General features: G+C 33.6%; 1 protein-coding gene across 4 annotated transcripts in view; it reads left to right on the forward strand.

Moving 5' to 3' along the window:
* Positions 1-21,488, forward strand: part of MICU3 (mitochondrial calcium uptake family member 3) — a 53,750-nt gene that overhangs the window by 13,641 nt on the left and 18,621 nt on the right. Inside the window, exons 3-9 of one of the 4 annotated variants that reach the window (XM_040064457.2) lie at positions 2,543-2,574; positions 3,350-3,428; positions 6,747-6,794; positions 8,122-8,204; positions 13,063-13,134; positions 14,431-14,469; positions 16,787-16,882. In XM_040064457.2, coding sequence (XP_039920391.2) covers positions 2,543-2,574; positions 3,350-3,428; positions 6,747-6,794; positions 8,122-8,204; positions 13,063-13,134; positions 14,431-14,469; positions 16,787-16,882 — 449 coding nt within the window. The remainder of the gene's footprint in view (positions 1-2,542; positions 2,575-3,349; positions 3,429-6,746; positions 6,795-8,121; positions 8,205-13,062; positions 13,135-14,430; positions 14,470-16,786; positions 16,883-21,488) is intronic. The other 3 variants (XM_058420645.1, XM_058420644.1, XM_058420646.1) reach the window with 3 other exon arrangements.

Below are 21,488 nucleotides of genomic sequence, written 5' to 3' on the forward strand. Positions count from 1 at the left end.
GTTAAAAGAGAGGAAGCAGATTGCTTATCACACAAGTTAATACAAATACACATCAGCACTTTTTATCTATTTCCTCTGCTCAGACCTTCAGTTCTTCCCTTTTTTGTTAGTGTGGAGTTGAGTTTCACTGCGTGTGGTCATGAAGCATTTGTGCTATATATACTGGACATCATTAAAACATTTTGGTTTAACTCTGTTCTATGACATTTGATTGACTAGAACACACTATATGTATGGCTTGATATTAAAATTTTTCCATGCAAATGAAGTTTCTGCTTCCTCCTCTCACAAAGCAAGCATTCAGAATTTAAAAACAAAACCAAACCAAAGACCATTAAGCTCATTAGGACATTCTGTTTATCTCATGGAAAAGGAGAAGAGATCTGGAATTGGACAGTCAAGCACCCTTCTGAATTCAGTGTAGCAAAACCTGTTTCTATTAAAATCCTTTTGTTGATCCAGTTCGCCTCTGAGACCAAGAGCAAAACGAACCTGGATGTCTTTTAGGTTTCATGGTATCAGATTACATGGCTGACATAACTGTTTTAAAGGATTATAACTAAGTAGAAGTGAATCACTTCGTTCTAGTGCAGGTCATATTGTCTGAGGCAGTGGGAGAGAAGGCTGATAAATAGGAAGTAATAGCTGAAATAGACGACCCACAGACTACCACATCCAGCTTCTCATCTCTCTGACTATGGTAATTTTAACCTTTGTACCACAGCATTGCCAAAGTTAATACATTCTAAACCTTTTATTTTTGGGGGTAATTTTATAAATAACTTGCAAGTTGTATATAATTGGGTCCATTCAGACTGACATACTAGATCATCTATATTTTGCATAATAAAAAAAGCACGTATGCCTGAGGATTTTATGAAAGAAGACTAAAAAGGTCTTGAGTTTTGTCAAAAAGCAAAAATGCCCTTTGAAGTATAATAATAGAAACTCTTTATGTCTGCTTTATAGAAAAGCTAATAATACTAGGCCTGAATTATATTTGTGATGGAGTGAATGTGTCTTTTGTGACTGATTTACTTTGGAAATCATGTAAACCCTACAAAAGTCAAGAGGGTGTTCACTTCCTTTTTTGATTAAACAATAACTAATATGGTAAGAGTATATTTTCTTTTATAAAGTGTAACTTTTTACTCCAGGCATTTATTGCAAAAAGTATAAAATAAATGCTGTAATTAACTTGCTTCTGCCATTGTGGTGCAGGCTTTCATTTGGGAACATACATTGTTTTTAAGAGTCGTTCTTGATACATTTTTTATAATCTGAATATGTGTTTCTATATTGAGAAAGCAAATTAAGAGAAGATTAAATATGTTTTTCCCCTTAGTGCTAACTATAGTAAATTTAGCTTAATACTGAGCTGTAAGAAGTGTATGTATATATACATAAACCTTCACTGACTTTTACAGAAAGAAAATATGTATATAACGTATGAGACTGGGAAATTATCTGATTGGAAAATTAGATATATTTATTCTCCAAGTTTTTTATGGTAGGCATAAACCTACATCAATTTATATGGCAAATGAGATTGTTTTAGGGGACTTTATTTAAAAAACTAAACTGAAAACTTATGAAAATCTGTTAGCTCATGCTATATGATATATTGTATGATATATGTTGTATGATATAACTCCACCATAGTTAGAGTGGGATTTGTCAGCAGTCTCAGTGTAAACCTTTACCAAGATGTAAAATAAAAATTTGAATCAGCTTCTAACCATGAATTGATGAAAGACCATGGTAGGTAGCTTGTGTATCATTTTAATTATTCAGTGGAGTGTGAAATTCACTATGAGAAAATGATTTCTAATAACATAGCGTGTTTTGCTCTATAAAAAGAAGCCTTTACTCACCAAAAAGTTATGGATTTGACAACATAATGAATTCTGATATTCACAATACCTTATTGTAATATTGAATCTGTACAAATATTTGTCTTGAGAAGGTGGTGATGAACCTCAAGTTTTAAATTCTTGAATGGTTATGGACAATTCTTGTTTAATTAAAACTACCAAAGAATTGAGCCTGACAGAGGGTGGAAAAGGAATCTGAGTTGATAGGAAGGGATGTGTCTTAGCACTTGGTGTAGTTTCAAGGGCTTTTTTTCTGTATTTGCTTTAATGAGTAGTCCATGAAGCAAGGGTCATAATCTAGGTCTCCTTACAATTTGCATTTTAATACTACTGGTACTAAATAATTTCAGAATATTGATATCGGGTTAGCATGAATGCCCTGCATTTCCTGTTAAATGTTTTAAGGATGTATTTTGGAGGTTGAAAGTATTTTTCCTTATTGAAGCAGAGTTGGATTAAAAACTACATCTGAATTGGTTCTTTAAAGTTAGGACTTCAGGTATGTATTAAGTTAAAGGGGTTTTTAATAACATAAAGACAGTTGCATTCATGAAGTAAGGCAAATAATTCTTCATCTAGAAAACACAGTATAGATGTAGTCCAATTTTTATGACACGGTATTGGTGCAGCTAAATTCTGTGCATTCATAATTTTTTCTTTTGTTGCAGATGCTAAAACGTGGCGATCCCTTTCAAAGCAGGTGAGCAGTACTTCCTCTGTGGTCTTATAACCATACATTTTGATAGTTGACTTTGTTCATGATGTAGAGGCACAGGTAATTTCTTCATTTTTGTCACTTTAGACTCGGCTGAATCTAGAATCTCAGGTTGTTTAGCCACTGTGCCTGTTTTGTTGGATTTACTGACTTTCTCAAGCATCTGTCAGTTTCTCCTTCAGTCTGTATCTGACTGCATTTCTTAGTGTCTAGATGTAATATGTATATCCAAAACTGCCTGAAATATTTATGCCTCTCTCTCCCTTTTGTGGTGTTCCTTTTTTTTCACTTGTATAACTGCAAAAGGACTCTGTCTGTTTCCCTGTATTTTAAGTAAAGTACATTCATATTCATGGGTAAAGTTTGCTTTAGTTCAGGTCGAGTGTTTTAAAAGAACAGTTGCTTGGATTTTGTATGAAAACCTTACTGAAATCCAGGGCGACTTATCCTTGGCTTCAGTCAATATGAGCAGTGGTGAGTTATTTCAGCCACAAATACATTGCATGTCTCTCTCCAGCTCAGCAAACATTTAGTATTCATGCAGATGAGTAATTCCTGCAATAATCGTGTGTGCAAAAATTTATGGAGTGCTTGAGTACTTCTGAAATCATTGTGGTAACTGAAGTTAAATTAACTGTTAGATTTGCATGCAGTTTCTTGTCTTTTATACTGGTATCCTAGAATTCAATCATAATCTGTTAACTACTCCATTAAATACTGAAATTTATGCTTTTAAATTTTTTTAAACCTTATTTTTTAGGAACTGAATCAGATCCTTATGGAGACACCACCAGTTTGGAAAGGATCATCCAAACTTTTCCGTAATCTTAATGAGAAAGGTGATTGAGGAGAATTTATTATCCTGAACCAAATTATAATTCTATTAACTTTTTTATGATGATGTACTATAATCTGAATCACATTTAAAAAAAAAAAAAAAAATTGCTTTCTATGTTTTATAGCATGGAAGAGTTCCATGTAATCTCTGCAATATTTCAATGATGACATCTTCCAACTACCCTCTTTAAGTGATTGGGGATTCGGAGTCTGTTAAGCTAATGTTTGAATAGTTCGGGTTCAGTTTGTTGCCATGAATGATCTCTGGACTACAGACAGAATATTCCAATAAAGAAACAGTATCTCTTCACTTCTTTCCAATAGGTTCAATAATGTCATTACTTCTAAACACAGTAGCAGTATCTTATATTACTGAATAAGCATTTTGTACACAGCACAAAGAGACAGTTTCAGAACTGTTATATATTCCTTTAAACTCTGCAAATGAGGGTTTTGATAGCTTTTAAAACTCACACTATTGGTAAGCGAAGAGCCAAGAGTCACTCTTGGCCTCCTCTGTTGTATTTTTTTCTTTCTTAATAAGCTCTATCACTTTATAACAAAAAAAAAAAAACATAGGGAAATAAAATCGTGATGGCTTTACAGACATTTAAAAGCTATTTATTATAAATAATCCACATATTTCTTTGTTTATATTCAGAGCGGCAAAGGTGTGGTGGTGTGTTTGAAATTTTTTCAGAAGTAGACACAAGTACTTGTAAAAGAAAGACACTTTATGGGGGTTTAAAATAAGTACAGCAGCAACAGAATTCCAATCAAACATATGCATGTAATTGATTAATACAACTGAAATGCAGCTCAGATTTATTCAAAGAGTAAGCAGTATGGACATACTCTCAAAGGAGGCTCTCTAAGGGCATGGAGGCTCTCACTTTTTTACCCTAAGTCTGCAGCCAGCACTCCAGAGAGGCAGATATTGGCACATTTTTGCATTTTATTTCAGTGTACTTCTTTACCCTAGACTGCTTTCTATATAGTCAGAACAGCTGACTTTTGAAATATTAATTACATAAAAATTCAGCCTCAGAATCTGTTAAATCAATACATTATTAGTTAAAAAAAAGTATCTAGATGTTTCTTATGAAGCCTGTAATAAAATGTCCGCAACATGCACAGTCTTGATTCAACAGTATCTTACTCCAGTTTTCTACCAGTGAGTTCTACAGAAGTTGATGGAATTGGTAGGACTCAAACTGTCAAAACAAGATGGTAAAATTAGCACTGGACTTTCGTAGTTGGATATCTTTTCAGCATGTTTTATGAAAAAGTGATATCTTTTCAGCAGTTTTATAGAAAATATAAAAAAATATGTGTCTTATGACTGATAGTGTAAATTGGTGGAAGAAATAGAAATAGAATTCAGGACTCCTTAGTTATAATTTAATCTTTCTTTTTTTTTCCTTACTCATTTTTTTTTTTAACATGTGCATATGAAGCAAGTAACAAAGGCCTATGTCCATTTTTTTTGCCATGGATTTATGTAATTCAGCTGAGGCATGCAGATTTATGCCCATTGATCTTAAGTTTTTTATTATGTTTTACCCTTGAGTGCCTTCCTTCTCTTTTTTCTGATTTTAGTGTAAGTTTTTCTTTCCCTTCAATCATCATTTCAGAGCCTCTCTCCCATAACACTCAGAGCAATCAACCAGAACTATCTGTCTACAACTACAATATGCCAGTGCAAACAAAAGGAGAGAAGGCTTTCAAGGCCATTTATCTCACTTTCTTCGTACCTGTGATGGACTCCTTGACAATTGCACTTTCTTCCTGTTTTCCAACAAAGAAGGTGCCATCAAAAAAACAAAAATATATATTTACATTTATTGACTGGCTATTAAAGAATGTTTTCCATCACTGAATGAGAACCTTTGAGGTATCTGATTTCTTGATAGGTGCTTGTCCAAACAGATTCAAGCAAGCCTTTGAAAACTTAATTTTTGCAAGCTGCTGTATAAAATCAAGAAGATAAAGCATAGAGCATGTGTAACTTAAATGTCTATATTTAATCATTGCTAATCTTCAAAAATGTGTAAATTGAGGAAAAGAGTAGGTGGTATTAAAAATTGTAGTAACTTTCCTAACTAGATCTACTAGAAGTAATAAAATACTGGTTCTGAAGACTTAAATTTGCTCTTGGATCAAAAGATGGGATGTGAAGTATAATGGAAGTAAAATTCACATGAATGATACAATGTTTTTAGTTTTAATTGTACCATTTTTTCAGTGCAAAAAAATTGAGATGACTGCTTTCCTAGTTTGTCACATACTCAGTTAAGTCAGATTTTAAAAAGATATTTAAGCATCCAAAGATGTTCCTGTTTTTGGAAAAACTTTTGCACCTGACTTGGACTGAAATCAAGGAGACAGCCAGCAACTTCTGAAAATCCTAGCTGATAGACATCTTTACTCTCAGGCATCTAAATACTTTTTTTTTTTTTTTTCCCTCTTTTGAAATAATCTAATATTATGGACTGACTGCCAATTTGTTAGAAATCAGGAACAAGTTTTCCTAGTTCAGCCTCAAAGGTCATTGGAGCTAAGGGCTTTTAGGAGAGCTGCAAGCCATTGTTTTCTGTTCTTGCTGAGCTATGAGATGTTTTTCTTCATTGCTGCTCTGGACATTCTGCAAGGTTGTCTCTTAACCCCTTACTCCAGAGCTAGAAAGGCACAAGTACAACTTATGGTATCAGACATACTATTTGGGTATTGACTTCAGCTCTAATGTAAATTTTGCCTTTATCACTTCTGAAGAGAAAAGGAAGTGCCATTCCACAGTGTGCTTCCCTTTTGTGATCTTGCAAAAAAACCCATGAGATCAAGTTTTCAGTTAATATAGCACATACACTCACAATACACTTAGTAAAGTCAAGAACTGTATTCAAATGGTGTGTATCAGGAGGAAGCACTAATAATTTTCTCAAATGTTTTCATAATGTTAAAGAGTATTATCATGAAATACAGGTGGGGTTTTTGGAAGGAAATTAAATAAATCATTCTATTAGCTTTTAAGAGTCTGTCCAGATTCTTTTTAATGAGCTGTGCTCCACTGACTGTCAATTTACTTGCTATGTTTAATGTACTCCTCCCCTAAAATACAAACCCAAACAAAAAGCCCCAAGCCATAGATGAATATTGTAGACAAATAAATTATTGAACAGGCTGAATAGTTACATGCATACAAGTATGAATATGCATATGCACATGTACAAAAATTCTCCTTATATCTAGATTTAGTGTTTTCAAGTTTAGGATGTGAAGACAAGGTGAAACTAACATAATTTTTTTTTTTTTGTCTTCAGGTGTGATTTCTTACACAGAATATTTATTCCTTTTATGTATTTTAACAAGTAAGTATTTTTGGAGAAGAAGTCTAAAAGATTTCTTACAATTTCAAAGCTCTGAATGTGTTGTGTGTTAAATTACACTTTTCATGCCTGCATATAGAACAACTATACCATACATCTTTATGTCCCTCTGAACCTCTTCTGCCCTTCTGGAATCTTGTGTTATGCTTTATTTAAATGCATTATTATATAGAGAACCTTTTAGGGGCTGTTGAGGAAGCTGTGCCATACGCTTCAGCTAAACCCCAGTTAAGAGCTTAAATTTATTTTCTTGTTTGAAATTCATAGAAAATTTATAGCTAAATTTGCTAAAGTTTGTAAGGGACTCTGAATATAGGGAGAACAGAAAGATAAACATTATTGCTGGTTTGTTTCACCAATTAGTGCATTATGGATAAAATCAAAGAGTCAATGGTAACATATAAAGTATTTATGTCAGAAACACTAACAAAATTGAAAAATTATTCTTCTGTCCCATTAAATTGAAGTAAAATAACTTAGAGTAAGTTAAGCCTGATACAGAACTTTTTTATATTTTAAGAGGTGTATCCTGGGAAGTAGCAAAGAATTTAACTTGTTTTTCACTTATATGTAATTAGATAATTTCTATCAGATTCATTAGTGGGGTTTTTTGGACATGAACTAGATTCCTATTATGACTCAGAGCTGGAATTGACCCAGAACCCTTCGTGTCTTCCAATACAGGATCAATGATTCTTCCATCATTTTTTTGTTATCTGAATTAACTTTTGGCCATAGTTCATTCATATTGCAAATCAGTGGGTATCCCCAAAATGTTGCCTAAAGGCTTTACTCACAGTTACCTTTAAAGTTGCCATTTTTCAGAAATAATTTAAAGTTCTAACCTGATCTCAAATTTCAATGGCTCTAAGCATTTAAACAAGAAAATATTGAATGTCTTTCAGTATAACATTTACTTGGACCAGAAGTTGCATCCTGTACCTTTTTTTCAAAAATCTTCTAAAGTGTCTTCTAGAACACTGTGTTTTCATAGAAAATGTATTTTCTATATATCTGTTTGTAATATAAAAGAGACTCTACCCATGAACTAACACTCTTTTATGAGATATTATTCTTGAATATTTCATGTTCTATTTTTACTTTTGTAAGCATGCCTTCTGTTTGAATAATGTGGGTTATACTGTTTTACAGATGTTACAATTTGCATTTATTATGTACACAGATATCCTGATTTAAATTAGCTGAGGTTCTGGCTTTTATGAAGGGACAGCAAATCATTTCTTAGAGTATTATACTTGCTTTCCTTCCAAGGAAATAAATAATTGAATGTTTGGCATTTTTTTGTCAGAGCCACATGCAGGTTTTCGAATTGCTTTCAACATGTTTGATACTGATGGCAACGAAATGGTGGACAAAAAGGAATTCTTAGTGGTATGTATATTTGCAGTTTTTGATGTAACCTTGAAACTAATGTGATGATGTCAGTAGTCATGAGAATACTATCTACATTGCTAGCTATTCTTCACTGAATCTAGTTGTTTATTTGCGTTATTTAATATAAATAGTTACCATAAACTGAAAATAGAAGCTCCTTCTTAGAGTGCACAGGAGTGTAGTATGTAATTACTTTTGGAGCTTAATTCTAGTTTTTATTCTGGATCTTTTAATTGCTACTGTAGTCAGAGATAGGATATTAAAGTAATAGAAATGTTTTAATGGTTACCAGAGTTATTTAACTACTTCAATGATGAAAGGACTTGTAAAAGAATCTTTTGCTGGGAGACCACCACACTTGGCCATTCATTCTGCTGGTAATCACAAGTGACATGAAACTATTGACTGACCTAATGTGACACTATCATCTGTTTTGGACAAGATTTGTAATGAAGTAAAACATACTGTACATATATCTAGTTTAGCCCATAAATCCATATGCTGAAGCAATTTGCTGAGCTGGGGTTTAGTGAGTTCTTTTTAAGGAGAATATTCCTACAAGTGAAATTGACTTTGGCCTGAATGATTTCCACCTGCTTTTGAACAGATGGCAGGATACCTAGAACTTGGCAATAGTTTGGTTGCATCCAAGGTTTAGTTACATTACTAATTTAAATTACAGTATTTTTCAAGTTAGAGCTTTACTCTGTTTACTGCTTAGAAAAAGCAGTTCTATAAATTCATTTTATTAAGTATTTAAGCAGAGTATATTTTTCAGGTTAGAAATCTAAACAGTTCTAAAAAGCCCAGACTTTGAAAGAAAAATTCACAGGTTGTTGAGATTTGAAAATTAAAAATAATTTGGCACTTGAGGGAAAATCTTTGAAAAATCTTAAATCATCCACTGTATATTCATTTTTATCATGATAAATCTGATAATTTCATCGTAAAATTTGAATACTTAATAAGTTTTCAGGTAATAGGATGCACCAATTTCAGGAGAATGATCTTTGCACTAACAAGAGGGCTGTTGTAGATTTATGCAGAAAATTGACCACTCAAAGTTAGGGCTCCCGAGTTTACAGTATCTGTGTGGCTTTATGTTAAAAAAAGTGCAGCATAAACCAGAGATCTCTAAATTGTTAGTGTCCATAGGCAGCAGCTGCCTGGGATAACACTGAAGCACTTAGTTATGGTGAAGATAGGTTTTAACGTTTCTTTAGAAATTAACATTTAAAAATTTGTGGTTAATGGTGTAGACAAGCTTTCTGAAGACTACACAAGGCCTCAATTTTCTACTGAACAAGTACAGATGATTAATACAATGATTAAAACATTTATAACAACTGAATCAGATGTTGGGGAAAAAGATGTGTAAAAGACATACATTTTATCTTCATGTATTTTTGTGCAGTTGAGCTTCTAAAATACAGTGAGCACACATGAGGAAAAAGCCCAGTGCCTTACTGAAAAAGATGGAGCAAAATACAAAGAATGAAACAGACACATAGAATGTATTTAAGTGTCTGAGCCCAATTTATTTAAAATAGAGACGCCCTAGTTTCCTGTGTGTGGTTTCTTAATTGGTTCAAATAAACTATGCTAACCTTAAGAAAATAGAAATGTGGATGAAACTGTCCTTAACATGTTGAACTTCCCCCAATTCTCCTTTTCAGGGAACTGAGATCTGAGGTCTGGGGGCTTGTTCTGGTGACATGGCTTAAGCAGAACAGATGTCTGCTTAAATTCCAAATTTACTTTGGAAGGTGACACCACTTGCAAATTGTGGCATGCTGGTCATTTTTTTGTATTCTGTTATTAAATGTACACATCCTTGTATGTGCTAGTTTTTAATAAGCATCTCCTCCACTTGGAGGAACAAACCAGCAAACATTGGATTAATTAACAAAAGGAAAAAATAGAGGAAGAAGAAAAAGCATGCTTGCTTTCATGATTCAGTTAAACAGAATAGAATGGTGGAATAGACTGACAAGTTTGTTCTAAAACAAAAAAAGGGCTTCCATTACAATAGCTAAATGGGAGGAAATTGAAGCAAGAGGCTTTGTCTTTCAGAAACTGATGCTAAAAATTAAATAAAATAAGCATGTAAAGTGGGAAACAAGGACAATATTTAACTATGGATATTGCATCTTTTTTTCTAACTAAGTTTTTATAGTCCTGCTCACATCCTGGTATGAATTTTTTCTCTGTCATGATCCCTGACTAAAGTTTCTCCTTATTCTTTTTTTTTGTTAGCAGGCTTGGTGGATAAAAGAAAAAAAGTAGAATTTTCAAATATTAGATACACTGTCCCCTACCTATGATTGTATTTAACAAATTTGTATAGATTAAATTTGAGTGCAACTCTGCTTCATTAGTTGTCAGTGATCCTTCAAAAATTAGATCAGAACCCTTAAGTTAGAATGTTAGATCTGAAGTGAAAAAGACTAAAATAGATAGGTAGATAGATTTTTGTGTAATAAAAGCAAATATGAAAATAGAAGTTGATTCAGTGATAGTGTGGCTGTGATGGAACTGGCCCCAGAACATACATTTGGCATCTTCACTCACCTTGCTTGAATATGATGTATCATATCCTGTGTGCATGAAAGAAGGAGACTGTTCAAAAGTTGCCATTTGAACTACCTCAACATTTGCAAAATATTTATCCATCAATTACAGGCAGCTATCTCAAAATTGGTAGTAAATTATATTCATTTTTACAAATAAAGAGACTTTGAAGAGCTTTGTTTAGGGATCATATGTTATGTGATTCTTGAGGAAAACCGTATGTGTAGTGAAGAGCTGAAAAATAATTAATTTTTCTGATAACAGCTGTATTGTTTTGTAAACTAATTTCATGGTGTTTGTGCTTTCCTCTTTGCTTGTGTCATAGGGGGAGGTCAGGGAACAGAAGGATTGTGTTGCCTTGTTACTGGAGATCTTCAGCAGTCAATCTCATGATCCTGTTTCAAACAATGTTCCTATGAAAGTACTCCTAGACCCTTCTTGCATTCACTTTTTTTCACTCACTGGTATCCTATAGCACTCTTTCTGAACAAAAGATCCATTTCCAGAAGTTTAGCAAGGGCTTTAATAATGCATGCAACAGAATCCTACTCCTTTTGCCTCTGTGGTAGGGGAAATAAATCCAAGGATGCCTTGCTTTCTACTGATCTTTTTTGGTTTTTCAATTACTGCCACTCTTCTCTCCTGCTTGATGGCTTGTCACTTCACTTTTCACAAGGGATTTTCTTTCTGTTTCTCTCTGTTCATTTAACTTTTTTCTTTGCATTGTCCTGGGTTGCAAACTCAGAACAATGTTGTAGTACTCTATCCTATCATGACCCTTTTCTTGGCATAACTTAGAGTAACTTGTGCCTGTAGGTTTGGAAAAAAGATTGAAAAAAATCTGCCAAGGTCTGTAAATTTATCCTATATTCAAAAATAGGTATTTTCATACGTAAAATGTTCTGGTCTGTATTTGTCTTACAGGAAATTCCAGAACTCAGTAGTTAATTTTGGGAATTTATAAAATGTTTTTTATAAATGTGTTTGCAACTTAATCACTAAACATTGAATTCTTTCATTTCAGTGTTGTCATACCCCTGCAGTAAAGCTTGCTGATCCCTTTGTCTTAGTCGTCTGTCTTCTCTGAAATAAAGATACCCTAAAATTTAGTTTGGAAAATTTCCTTGCAAAATCTATCACACACACTTTATGTTTCACATTCCTGTCTTTGTGGAGCTTTGTGCACATGCCATTACATTATCAGGCGTTACCAGACTTCTGGTAGCTAAAATTGCACTTTTGAAAGGACTGCCACAATTGTGTCTGTATGCCAAGGTGTTTGGTTCTGAAAATACCATATTCTAGATAGGACAAGTTTCTCAGAGCAGGGTTTATTCCTTTTCCAGCCCACTTAGAGGATAACAAATGCTGCACGTGACAGTATGATATTTTAACATCCAGTTTTTTTAAAAGCTGAAGTTCTAGTAGAGACCTAGATGGTATCATAGTTAATATTTCTCTCTCTTGCTAAACACTGTGAGACCTTTTGCTAATGGTTTGGGAACATTAATTGGTATTACTGTAAATAAAAACATGTAAATAAAACAGATACTTGCAAAGAAAGATAAGTACAATCTAGTTCTTACTCTGAAGGCATTGCAAAAATAAATATGCTTAAGAATCTGTATGTTTGAAATCTTGTATTTAAGGTTTTCTCAGAAGTCATGTTTAAAGCTCTTCATGTTGAGATAGTTGTGAAAGGGGTATTTTATGAGACCTGAAGGTATTCTTTGAACAGACTTGAAAAGAAAGGGTACTTGATAAATTACTCTTCAGCAGTAGTTTGTTGCTGCTGAAGGGGAATGTTTCACCTCCACCAGGTGTTTCTACCCCTCCCTTGTGCCAGCAGGAGTAAGAACTGATCAGGTTGGAAACTAATATGAAAAAAACATTGATCCAGCTGACTACATAACCATACAGATACAAATTAGAACCTGACAAGAAGGGATGTGCCTTGAGGTGGTGAAAAAGGGTGGAACTTCCCCTTTTTATATTGGCCAGATTGGCTCAATAGGACGTTCTTAGTATTGTGCTCCCAATTAGAATTGTTACCCTTACTTTATGGGTAAAAAAAGATTTCCTTTTCCCCTTTCTGTGTGATGGTTTAAGTCACAGAAGGAACATGAAGGCATGAGTATGAACAATAAAGCATCATTGAAACTCTGATATTTCAGTGAAAAACTGCATTTTAATACTGTTTGTAATGTTCCTTATGATGAAGGATATTGTTATGTATGTGAAAGCAGTCTGAACACTAAATATGAACAAAATGGTTTGGTTTTAGCTCCAAGAGATCTTCAGGAAAAAAAACGAGAAGAGAGAAAAAAGAGGAGATGAAGAAAAACGTGCAATGCTGGTAAGTAAAATCAGAAAAGTTGCATCTGATAGTTTGTTGGCGCTTTTTTGATGTAACACAAAATTATGTGTGTATATATTTCACTGATCACTTTTCTTGAACACTAAATTCATATTGTTAAAAGAATATGCATAACTTTATATGTAGAAAAAAGGAGTATTTAGCCTAAACTACAGTTACTGGGAAAAAAAGACTAAGTGGTTTATATGAAGGAAAAAAACAGTGTTTAAATACTGTAGTATATATTATGGCAGTAGCATTGATTCCATTTGGAGTTTAGAAATCTAGGGAAAAGTGAATGGTAATGACCCAGTGTTACTGTCTATAACAGAGAGACATCTCAGTGGGAAGACCAAGTTATACACTTGCTTTCAGAACTAACTGAAGCTGTTCATGTAGACCTACTGATCCTGGTGCTCGTTATCCACACGGTAGTTTTAAAATAGATTATGAAATGTTACAACTTTCTTAAATTTCCTACTAAGTAATGCTTACTACCAATGCAAAATATATTAATCTGAATAGATTTTTGTGGAATGTTGGGTAGTCACATAATGTCAAATTTGCATTTCATGCAAATAAATAAAAAAGGTAAGTCAGAAATAAATGAGTCTGTGGTGATTTGTCTAAGGGATGGCAAGAGTAACAGGTACTTCATTTACTGTTGGAAAAGTAAGTATCAGGTAAATCTCTGTCAAGCAGAGAGCAGGAAAAAAAAGCTCATTTGCAATTTGCATATTTATGGAAAAAAATCCTTATTATAAGATCCATTTTGACATCTCAGCAGAGCTTCTCAGTGTCCATTACACCTTTGCCAATATCAATGCTCAGTCTCAGTTTTTGTCCCTGAAACCACAGGAGGTATGATTTCCAAGAATTAATACTTTTGAAACTTTCCCTGAGAAAAAAAGGGGTTTTTTCTTCCCACCCAGAGAGACCTATAACTTTTCAAAACTGTAGGTCAGTTGTTGAATCTCTCACAGACTGTTTATTTTGAACAAAGGAAACTTATACCTAAAGATCTTTTGGAGAACATAAAGACTGCAAAATGGCACACAAGTCCTGAGGGTAATCTCTAAAAATCTGTACTTCTCTCTTGAAAATTTGAAGAGTAAGGCTGAAAATAAACCTTTTTTTTCTTCACTATCATTTTGAAAACGAATAAACAGAAAGACTAATAGTATATAAAGTAAAGGTTTGCTTGTCTTAACCTATTCTGTTGTCTTTTTTTCCCCCTTCTTTCGTCTTCATTCTGACATGTGATACTTGGCTTGGCCCATTTTTGCTGTATGTCAGCGTCTTCAACTTTATGGATATCATACTCCTACTAACAGTGTATGTACTATAATTATTTTCAATTGATGCAGTCCTCACCAGTGAGATGAAATAACATGCTATAAGGAAATTTATTGTATTTATCTTTTTCATCAAGTAAATTATTTCTGCTAATCAGTAAAAATGTGACGAATCTTGACTTGCATAAAAGATTGTTGCATGCATGCTGAACATGCAAGCCTCTCAGTAGGAAAGGTTGCTCTCTATTTATATAAAATGGAGGAAACAGTATTTTTTAAGGGAAAGTACAAAAATACATTTCAATAAACTATAGACAAATTGTCATCCTGCATGAGGCATTTGATCCATCTCTTTGTTTCCTTGTGTATAGTGTGAATAATTAAGTCAATTGAATCCTTCACCTCTTTGTTGCCCCCCAAAAACAAACCTGAAGAGAGCTTTCCTATTTTTATGCTTCACCTACAAAAAAAAATACGTAAGAACTTTCAGTGCTGAACTAGGAAAGTATTTTACAGAAAATATTCCCTATATTACATAGGTGACAGTAAATTTCAATCATTTTTGAGGGGTGAAAAAGAGAAGCAGCAAGAGATCTTCTGCGGTTTTTTTTAATGTCTTCATCATGACCTGATTAATTTCTGGATCATGGCAGAAGTAAAACAGTTTTTTTAAAAAACAGACTGATTTGATGTTTAAATAGAAGAATTCGTATTGTTTTGGCATTATTGTGATATTCCAAGTGAGGGGATGGAATCCAGGAGAATTACATGACTAGTGAAATTACCGTTTTAAATTTTGTTTATTTATATAATTGTTCACAGAAATGCACAGATTTATTTCTTGTGAAGTTGGCACCTACAATTTGAGCAATTTGCAGGAAGGAAGTCTGTTGAATGAACTAAAATGTGCAGTTGACATGATGTGCATACTGCAATGATGTGAGAAAAATGCAGTAGAATGTGCAAGGCCTTATGATTTAATAGATTTCAGATCAAGCTTTACTGTAGCAAAACTTGTTGATTGCCAGTGATCACCATATTCCCATGGCTTCCTCCTGTTTCATACTGAAACCAAACTTGTTAGGCATTCTACTCACATAATTTTCAGCTTCAGTAAAAAAATCTTCTGGGCTCCAGCCATGTCCAAGCAGTTTATCAAGATAATGCCCAAGTGTGTGCCATGTTTTTTGCCCTCCTACTCTCTGAATGGAGATCTCCATACAAAGGAGACTCAAGGAATTCAAAAAATCCTTCATCTCCAAAAACTGATATTTTGGGGTTTGATTTCTCCTACTGAAACAAGAAGTGTAGCAGCTTTTTGTTTCCCTTGGTGTCCTGAGGAGTTGAAGATACGCAGGTTCCAAGGAGATGCAAGCCTAAAATGTCTGGGATAGTCCAACATGCTGTCTCATGCATGAGACCCTTCTCCTCACTTCATCTTACCGATCAGTTCTAACTTTTTTTAAATGTGTTGAGGTCCATACACCATAAAAAGCATATGGTGATGTTTTAAATGGGTTAAATATTTTAGTGTTTTCATTTGCATAGGTTAATTCTTTCAAGTCATGTTCTGGTGCATACTGCATTTGTGTCTTGGCATGTACTGCATGAGTGCTTTCATTGGCCAAATGCCAACCAGAACATGGTAAAACGATGATATAATGCATGTAAGGGAAATAAAATGTGCACGTCCAGAAGTACTAATTCAATTTACTAAAGTAACTCCAGTAAGAGAACAAATTCATTGAATATTTAAAATAGATAATTATAGAATTGTATGCATGAAAGAATGTGGTGTTCATTCAGATGACAAGGTAAGTTTGATCATCAGACGTGGACAGTTTTTCTGATAAGTATGTTGCAGTTGAACTTACTAGGTTTGGGTTTTGCCTTTCTTTGTTTGTGCAGTGATGTTATCATAAATATTAGATTAAATTATTTTATGTAAGTAGTTTTATGGTGATATTTTTATTTTAACCAATTTTAATAAGTATATAAATTAATATTATCTAGAAAAACAAAATTGATGGAAAAAACAGTGGCAAAATGCTGAGTTTAAATGGCCATTTTGACATGTACTTTTAGTAAATACTTCACTTCTGCTTTCTTGAATTGATTTTGTTTGAGAAGATGGAGTCTGGTGATACTTTAGGTGCAGCCAGGATCATTAAGCACATAGCTGTAATAGACCAGTGTTCCTTTCATTTACAAAGTGTCACGTAACTTGTTAAAATGTCACTGTTTAGAAACAAGAGAACCGAGCCCTGCTTTTGAAGGTCAGTTAGAAAAGATTTTAGAGTTTATAAATGGTTGTTCTATTGTTGTTTTTCAAACAATTGTGCTTCTTGAAACTGCAGGTTCTTAAAACAGAAGGAGAGGACCTTGTCCCCAGAAGCTATTGGGATACTTTGAGACGTAGCACAAGCCAAGCACTCTTTTCAGACCTTGCGGAGGTATAAAACAACCTCTCTGGTCTCTGGTCCATAAACAGACTGCTATTTGATTTATTCTGTTCTGATTGTTTTCTTATATTATGCACCTTGTTTCTTCTTTTCCTTTTAATTACTTTTTTGTTTTGAACCTGAAAGTTATCAGATCAAATGCATTTGGTTCTATACAATGTGATAATTGAAGATTGAGTTGGAAGGTGAAGTTCTCTTCAATCCTCCCTGTAAGAAGCATTTTCTAACAGTAATAGTCATGGCATTTCACAGTTAGAGAAGTAATTCAGGAAACCTTGGTCATTTAGGTGTGCTCCAGTAAAATGACAACTTTATTGAGAGTTATAGCCCTTTAAGGTTTTAATATTTATGTCCTTAATGTGCTTTTTATGTATATTATTAGAGCCAATCTTCACACAAAGTATAATGCAAAGATTTAATTATTGGAGAAAACCAGGAGTGTTTTAAGGTAACCAAAATATTGGTCCATCTTTTTTAATGTTACATGATAGTTAGGGAGGTCTAGAAATACCATTGAGCTGTAAAATTAATTTCCATAATGCTGCAAATTCTAATAATTCTTGTTTTATAATCACTTCTAGATAATTGAGTAAGATATTTCTTGGTATTTTTCATTTCAGAGGGTCAGAAAACTAGATCATTTTTGGTTTTTGTGCCCCAAACAGTGAGAGTGATTGCCCTGCTGGTAATGGCATTAAAAACATACAGTGACTCCCCACTGACTCTGGTCTCAGTGCCATGCTTCCTAAGCAGGAACATAATGAGAAAAGAACAAGGAACCAAAACTGACCTCCAGAGTAAAACAGTCTTTTTCCTTGGTTTGGAAGCAGTGTGTGCTTCACATTAAAAGTAATTAGTGTTTTGTCCCTTCTGTTCCTCTGCAGGAGCTATTGAATAACCTGAGGACTTTGATGGCCTTATTTCTGATTTCCATGCTAAATTTACTCATAGTTCCTTTATATCAGTCAGTTAGTTGTTCATTAATTTTCATAGGGCTTTTTCTTCTTTAGTGTTAATCTTCTTACTCATGGTTGTGTTTATAAATGCAGTCATAGTCTTCTGTTGAATTTTATTTGAATTTTAATTATTGGCCAAACAAGGTATTTGATTTTTCTTTTAAGGTAGAAGCTACATTTCCTACGTATCAAATAAGCCTTTTCTGTATTTCTCTCAGCTTGTGTTCATTTGCCCTTGAACACAAGAAAATGTAGTGTTACAGAATTGAATTTTATAACAATATTTATAGCATTATCTATAGTAATAACATATACATAGCAATCTTGCAGTAAAGCAGTATACCCAGCCCATATTCCCATGCTTCTACATTGATGAGCATCTGAATTGATAGTCCAGTTATTAATCCTAATTTATTCCACAAAGTTTTAAAATCCAGACTATCAGTGTTCTTGTCTAGTCAGATAAGGAGACATGGAGGGGAGAGAAGGCTTCTCATTTCACTGTTTATTCAAGAAGCTTGGGGTATTGAGTTTTCTGAATGAAATGTCATCTTAATGTACACTTAGTTGGCATGAATTTAGTCCCAAGTATGGATGGACTTAAGTTTGGTAATCTCTACACGTGTTTAATTTGAAGAGAGAGTGGTTTTTAATATCCAGTGCCTCAGACTAATATCTGTAACTGTACTGTAATTGAAGCTTAATAGCAGCTATACTCAGTAGTGATTTAAATTCTCTGTAAAGTGTATAAAAGGCCTGTCTGCTCACTTGTAAATCATTTTATGAAGAAAAATCATGCTCTGCATTTTTTCCACTGGCAATTTCCCACTTCTCACTGTAATTGTCTTTATCTTGCTTGGTTTAGGCCAGCTGGCTTTCATCCATATTCTTATCTCTCCCAGGTACTCTTGAACTTGAATAATATAGCTATTTATAGTAAGAAAGTGGCATACAGCAAGGTGATACTGGGGTCTGTGTTGTTTCATAGGCTTTTGAGAAGGCTATATGTAAGTTGAAAAGGAGAGTAAATAAGGTTTGTTGCTATGGGGAATCAAAAGGTCTCTTCAGAGAGTAAAGTTATCTATCACAATTACTTTTTTCTAGGACACTGTATAATACTGTTTCTGTTCTTAATAATTAGCAATTCTACTGTCTTGTTGGAATATGGCAGTTATCACAGTTCAGTTTTGGGGTTTATTCTTAAATTACTGAGTGAAACTGGAAATCAGTAGGTTGGTTATCACTGCTGGAAGAATCAAGAGTTTGCAGCAAGAAAGCTCTTATTAAATCAAATCATAAAATACATAATTGTTGAAATACGTTGGTAAAAGTACAATCAATGCTCATAAGCATTTCCTACTTTTAGTCAATCCTTGTTAATCAAGAACTTGAAACTAATTTTGCAGGATACAAAATAAATGGGCTTTATGCACTTCTGGTTAGAAAATAGAAAGGAAAAGATACTGCCATAACATATCAAGTCAATAAGGTGATTGAAACACTTGTCTTCAGTCTGTCACTGTACCTGCATTTGTATTCCAGTTAGTGTAAAGGTAAAGAGAAATGAGAAGGATTTTATTCTCATTTAAATGACTGCAAAATACATTTGATCAAAATTGAGGCTCATATTTGTATACATGGAAACAGGGGAGGTAATTTAATTTTCACTGATCTAAAATAAATAAAAGTAATTTTATCATGAGAAATGAATAATGACTTTAAATGATTAAGGCTTCTGGTTTTATCCTTTACTGCATGAAAGAGAGAATTTATTTAATGCTATCAGTTCAGAAGGAGCACGGGAATAGTTTTCAGTTGCCTTGAGTTCTTCAGGGAAACATACTGGGTTGAGTTTCTTGTTTGGGTTTTTTTCATTTAATGAGGCCAACCAAGTGGGAATTGTGAAAAGACTTACAGATTGTATTTTTTTTAAAACGGTTCTTTAGATATGGGTGAATGCAACCTAAGTCTAAGGTTTTGAAATGTTTTTGCAAGATGAAAGGCTGTAATTTAACATTTGATATCTTTTCAGTGTACTTGAGGGAAATTGTTTGAATGTGCTTAGGGATTTAATTGCTTAAAAGACATAAGAAATCAAGGTATCTGCATTTCAGTATATTCTGTCCTGTACTGAACGATAACAATATTAAAAGACAAATAGCGATTACTTTTCTGAATTAGTTTGCTCACTTGAAGAGCAAAGCTGTCTTAATTGAAGGGCATGAAATATCTCTACCTCCAAATACACTATGTCATCTTATTTCTCCCTGGAGAAGAATATGAGAATAAAGAGAAAGCTAGAGTACATGAAATACAATCTTGAGAATCCTAAACTGATTCTACTAAAGAACAGAAAAGTCTCTCTCATTTCTTTAGATTGAATGTTGAAAGGAAGGGAGTTGTATTGTTACTGCCTTGTATTTTCCCTTGTTGTTGATACATAAATATTCTTAATGAATATTGCACTTTGCATTTTTTTACAAGTCAGTTTGTAAATTTGAAAATAATATACTATATCTTAGGGAATGTAGATGTGAAATGCTTTTTCATGGTACATGGCTTATCATGATGTTGAACTATTGCATACTGTTCAAATTTTTTTCCTGGTTTCTTCACTTAGAGTTTCTTTGTCTGTTACAAAATTAAAGCCTCTCAGTGAAGAAATAAGAGTCAGACTTTAAAGGACTCTGAGTGTGGCTTGCAGGTTTATACATACAGATCTTTATAGAGCTGGTATAAACAGTTTTCTATACCTATGGTAGATCCCACGGGTTTATAATGTATCATTAAGGTGATAAAGTGTTACTGTTACATCTCCAAATATTTGCTAGGTTTCTGTATTGTGCCTTGTTTTATACTGTAACACTAGAGTCAGCAGGCAAACTTCCTAAAGGGTGGTAGCTTGCCTAGGAAGGCAGAGACTGCTCTCCTACTCTTTGCTTTTCATAAAGTTTTTGTAAGAAAAATGAGAGCTTGGATGGGAGGTAATCCCTAAGCAGGTGCTGTAAGGAGACTAAATATATTACTTTTTAAATTTCAAATGTTGGCAGAAGCATGTTACTGCCAGGAGGGCAGTGTCATGCTGGACTCCTGTGGCTTATTCAAGACCCTTATATTGCTGAATTATTCTTCTGGCTCTTCAGTGTATTGGGAGCTTCTTTTTCAAAGAAGTAAAATCAATGCATATATACAATAGTTAAGGGCATTGAATATGTAGTAAAAAAAGTGGAATGTTATGCAGTCACTATACACAGATGATAGTTGCATCTGTTTGGATTCCTGTTTACAACTTTTGATATTATGAATGGTCAAAATTAGTTGGCTTTCTCTTCTTATTGTGGCCTTCAAAATCTTTTTGTTGTTTATTAAGGAAAATGTATTAATACATATTCAGAGATTCCAGTCCTGCACAGAGACCACAACCCGGTAGATGAGGAACATCCTTAAGAGAAGTAATCCAAATATTATTTCATTATTTCAAAATATTTTGTAATTCTGGTGTTTTAAATGTGTTTGGGCAATAACATTTAAGATGTAGCTATCTGCCACTTAGAGAAAAGAATCATGTAAACTACACCTAGCTTGATGTGATTTTGGAACACAATCCCGTACTTACTTTTGAAATATAGAATAAGAGTATA

Source organism: Hirundo rustica, chromosome 5 (assembly GCF_015227805.2).
Source record: "Hirundo rustica isolate bHirRus1 chromosome 5, bHirRus1.pri.v3, whole genome shotgun sequence".
NCBI lineage: Eukaryota > Metazoa > Chordata > Aves > Passeriformes > Hirundinidae > Hirundo > Hirundo rustica.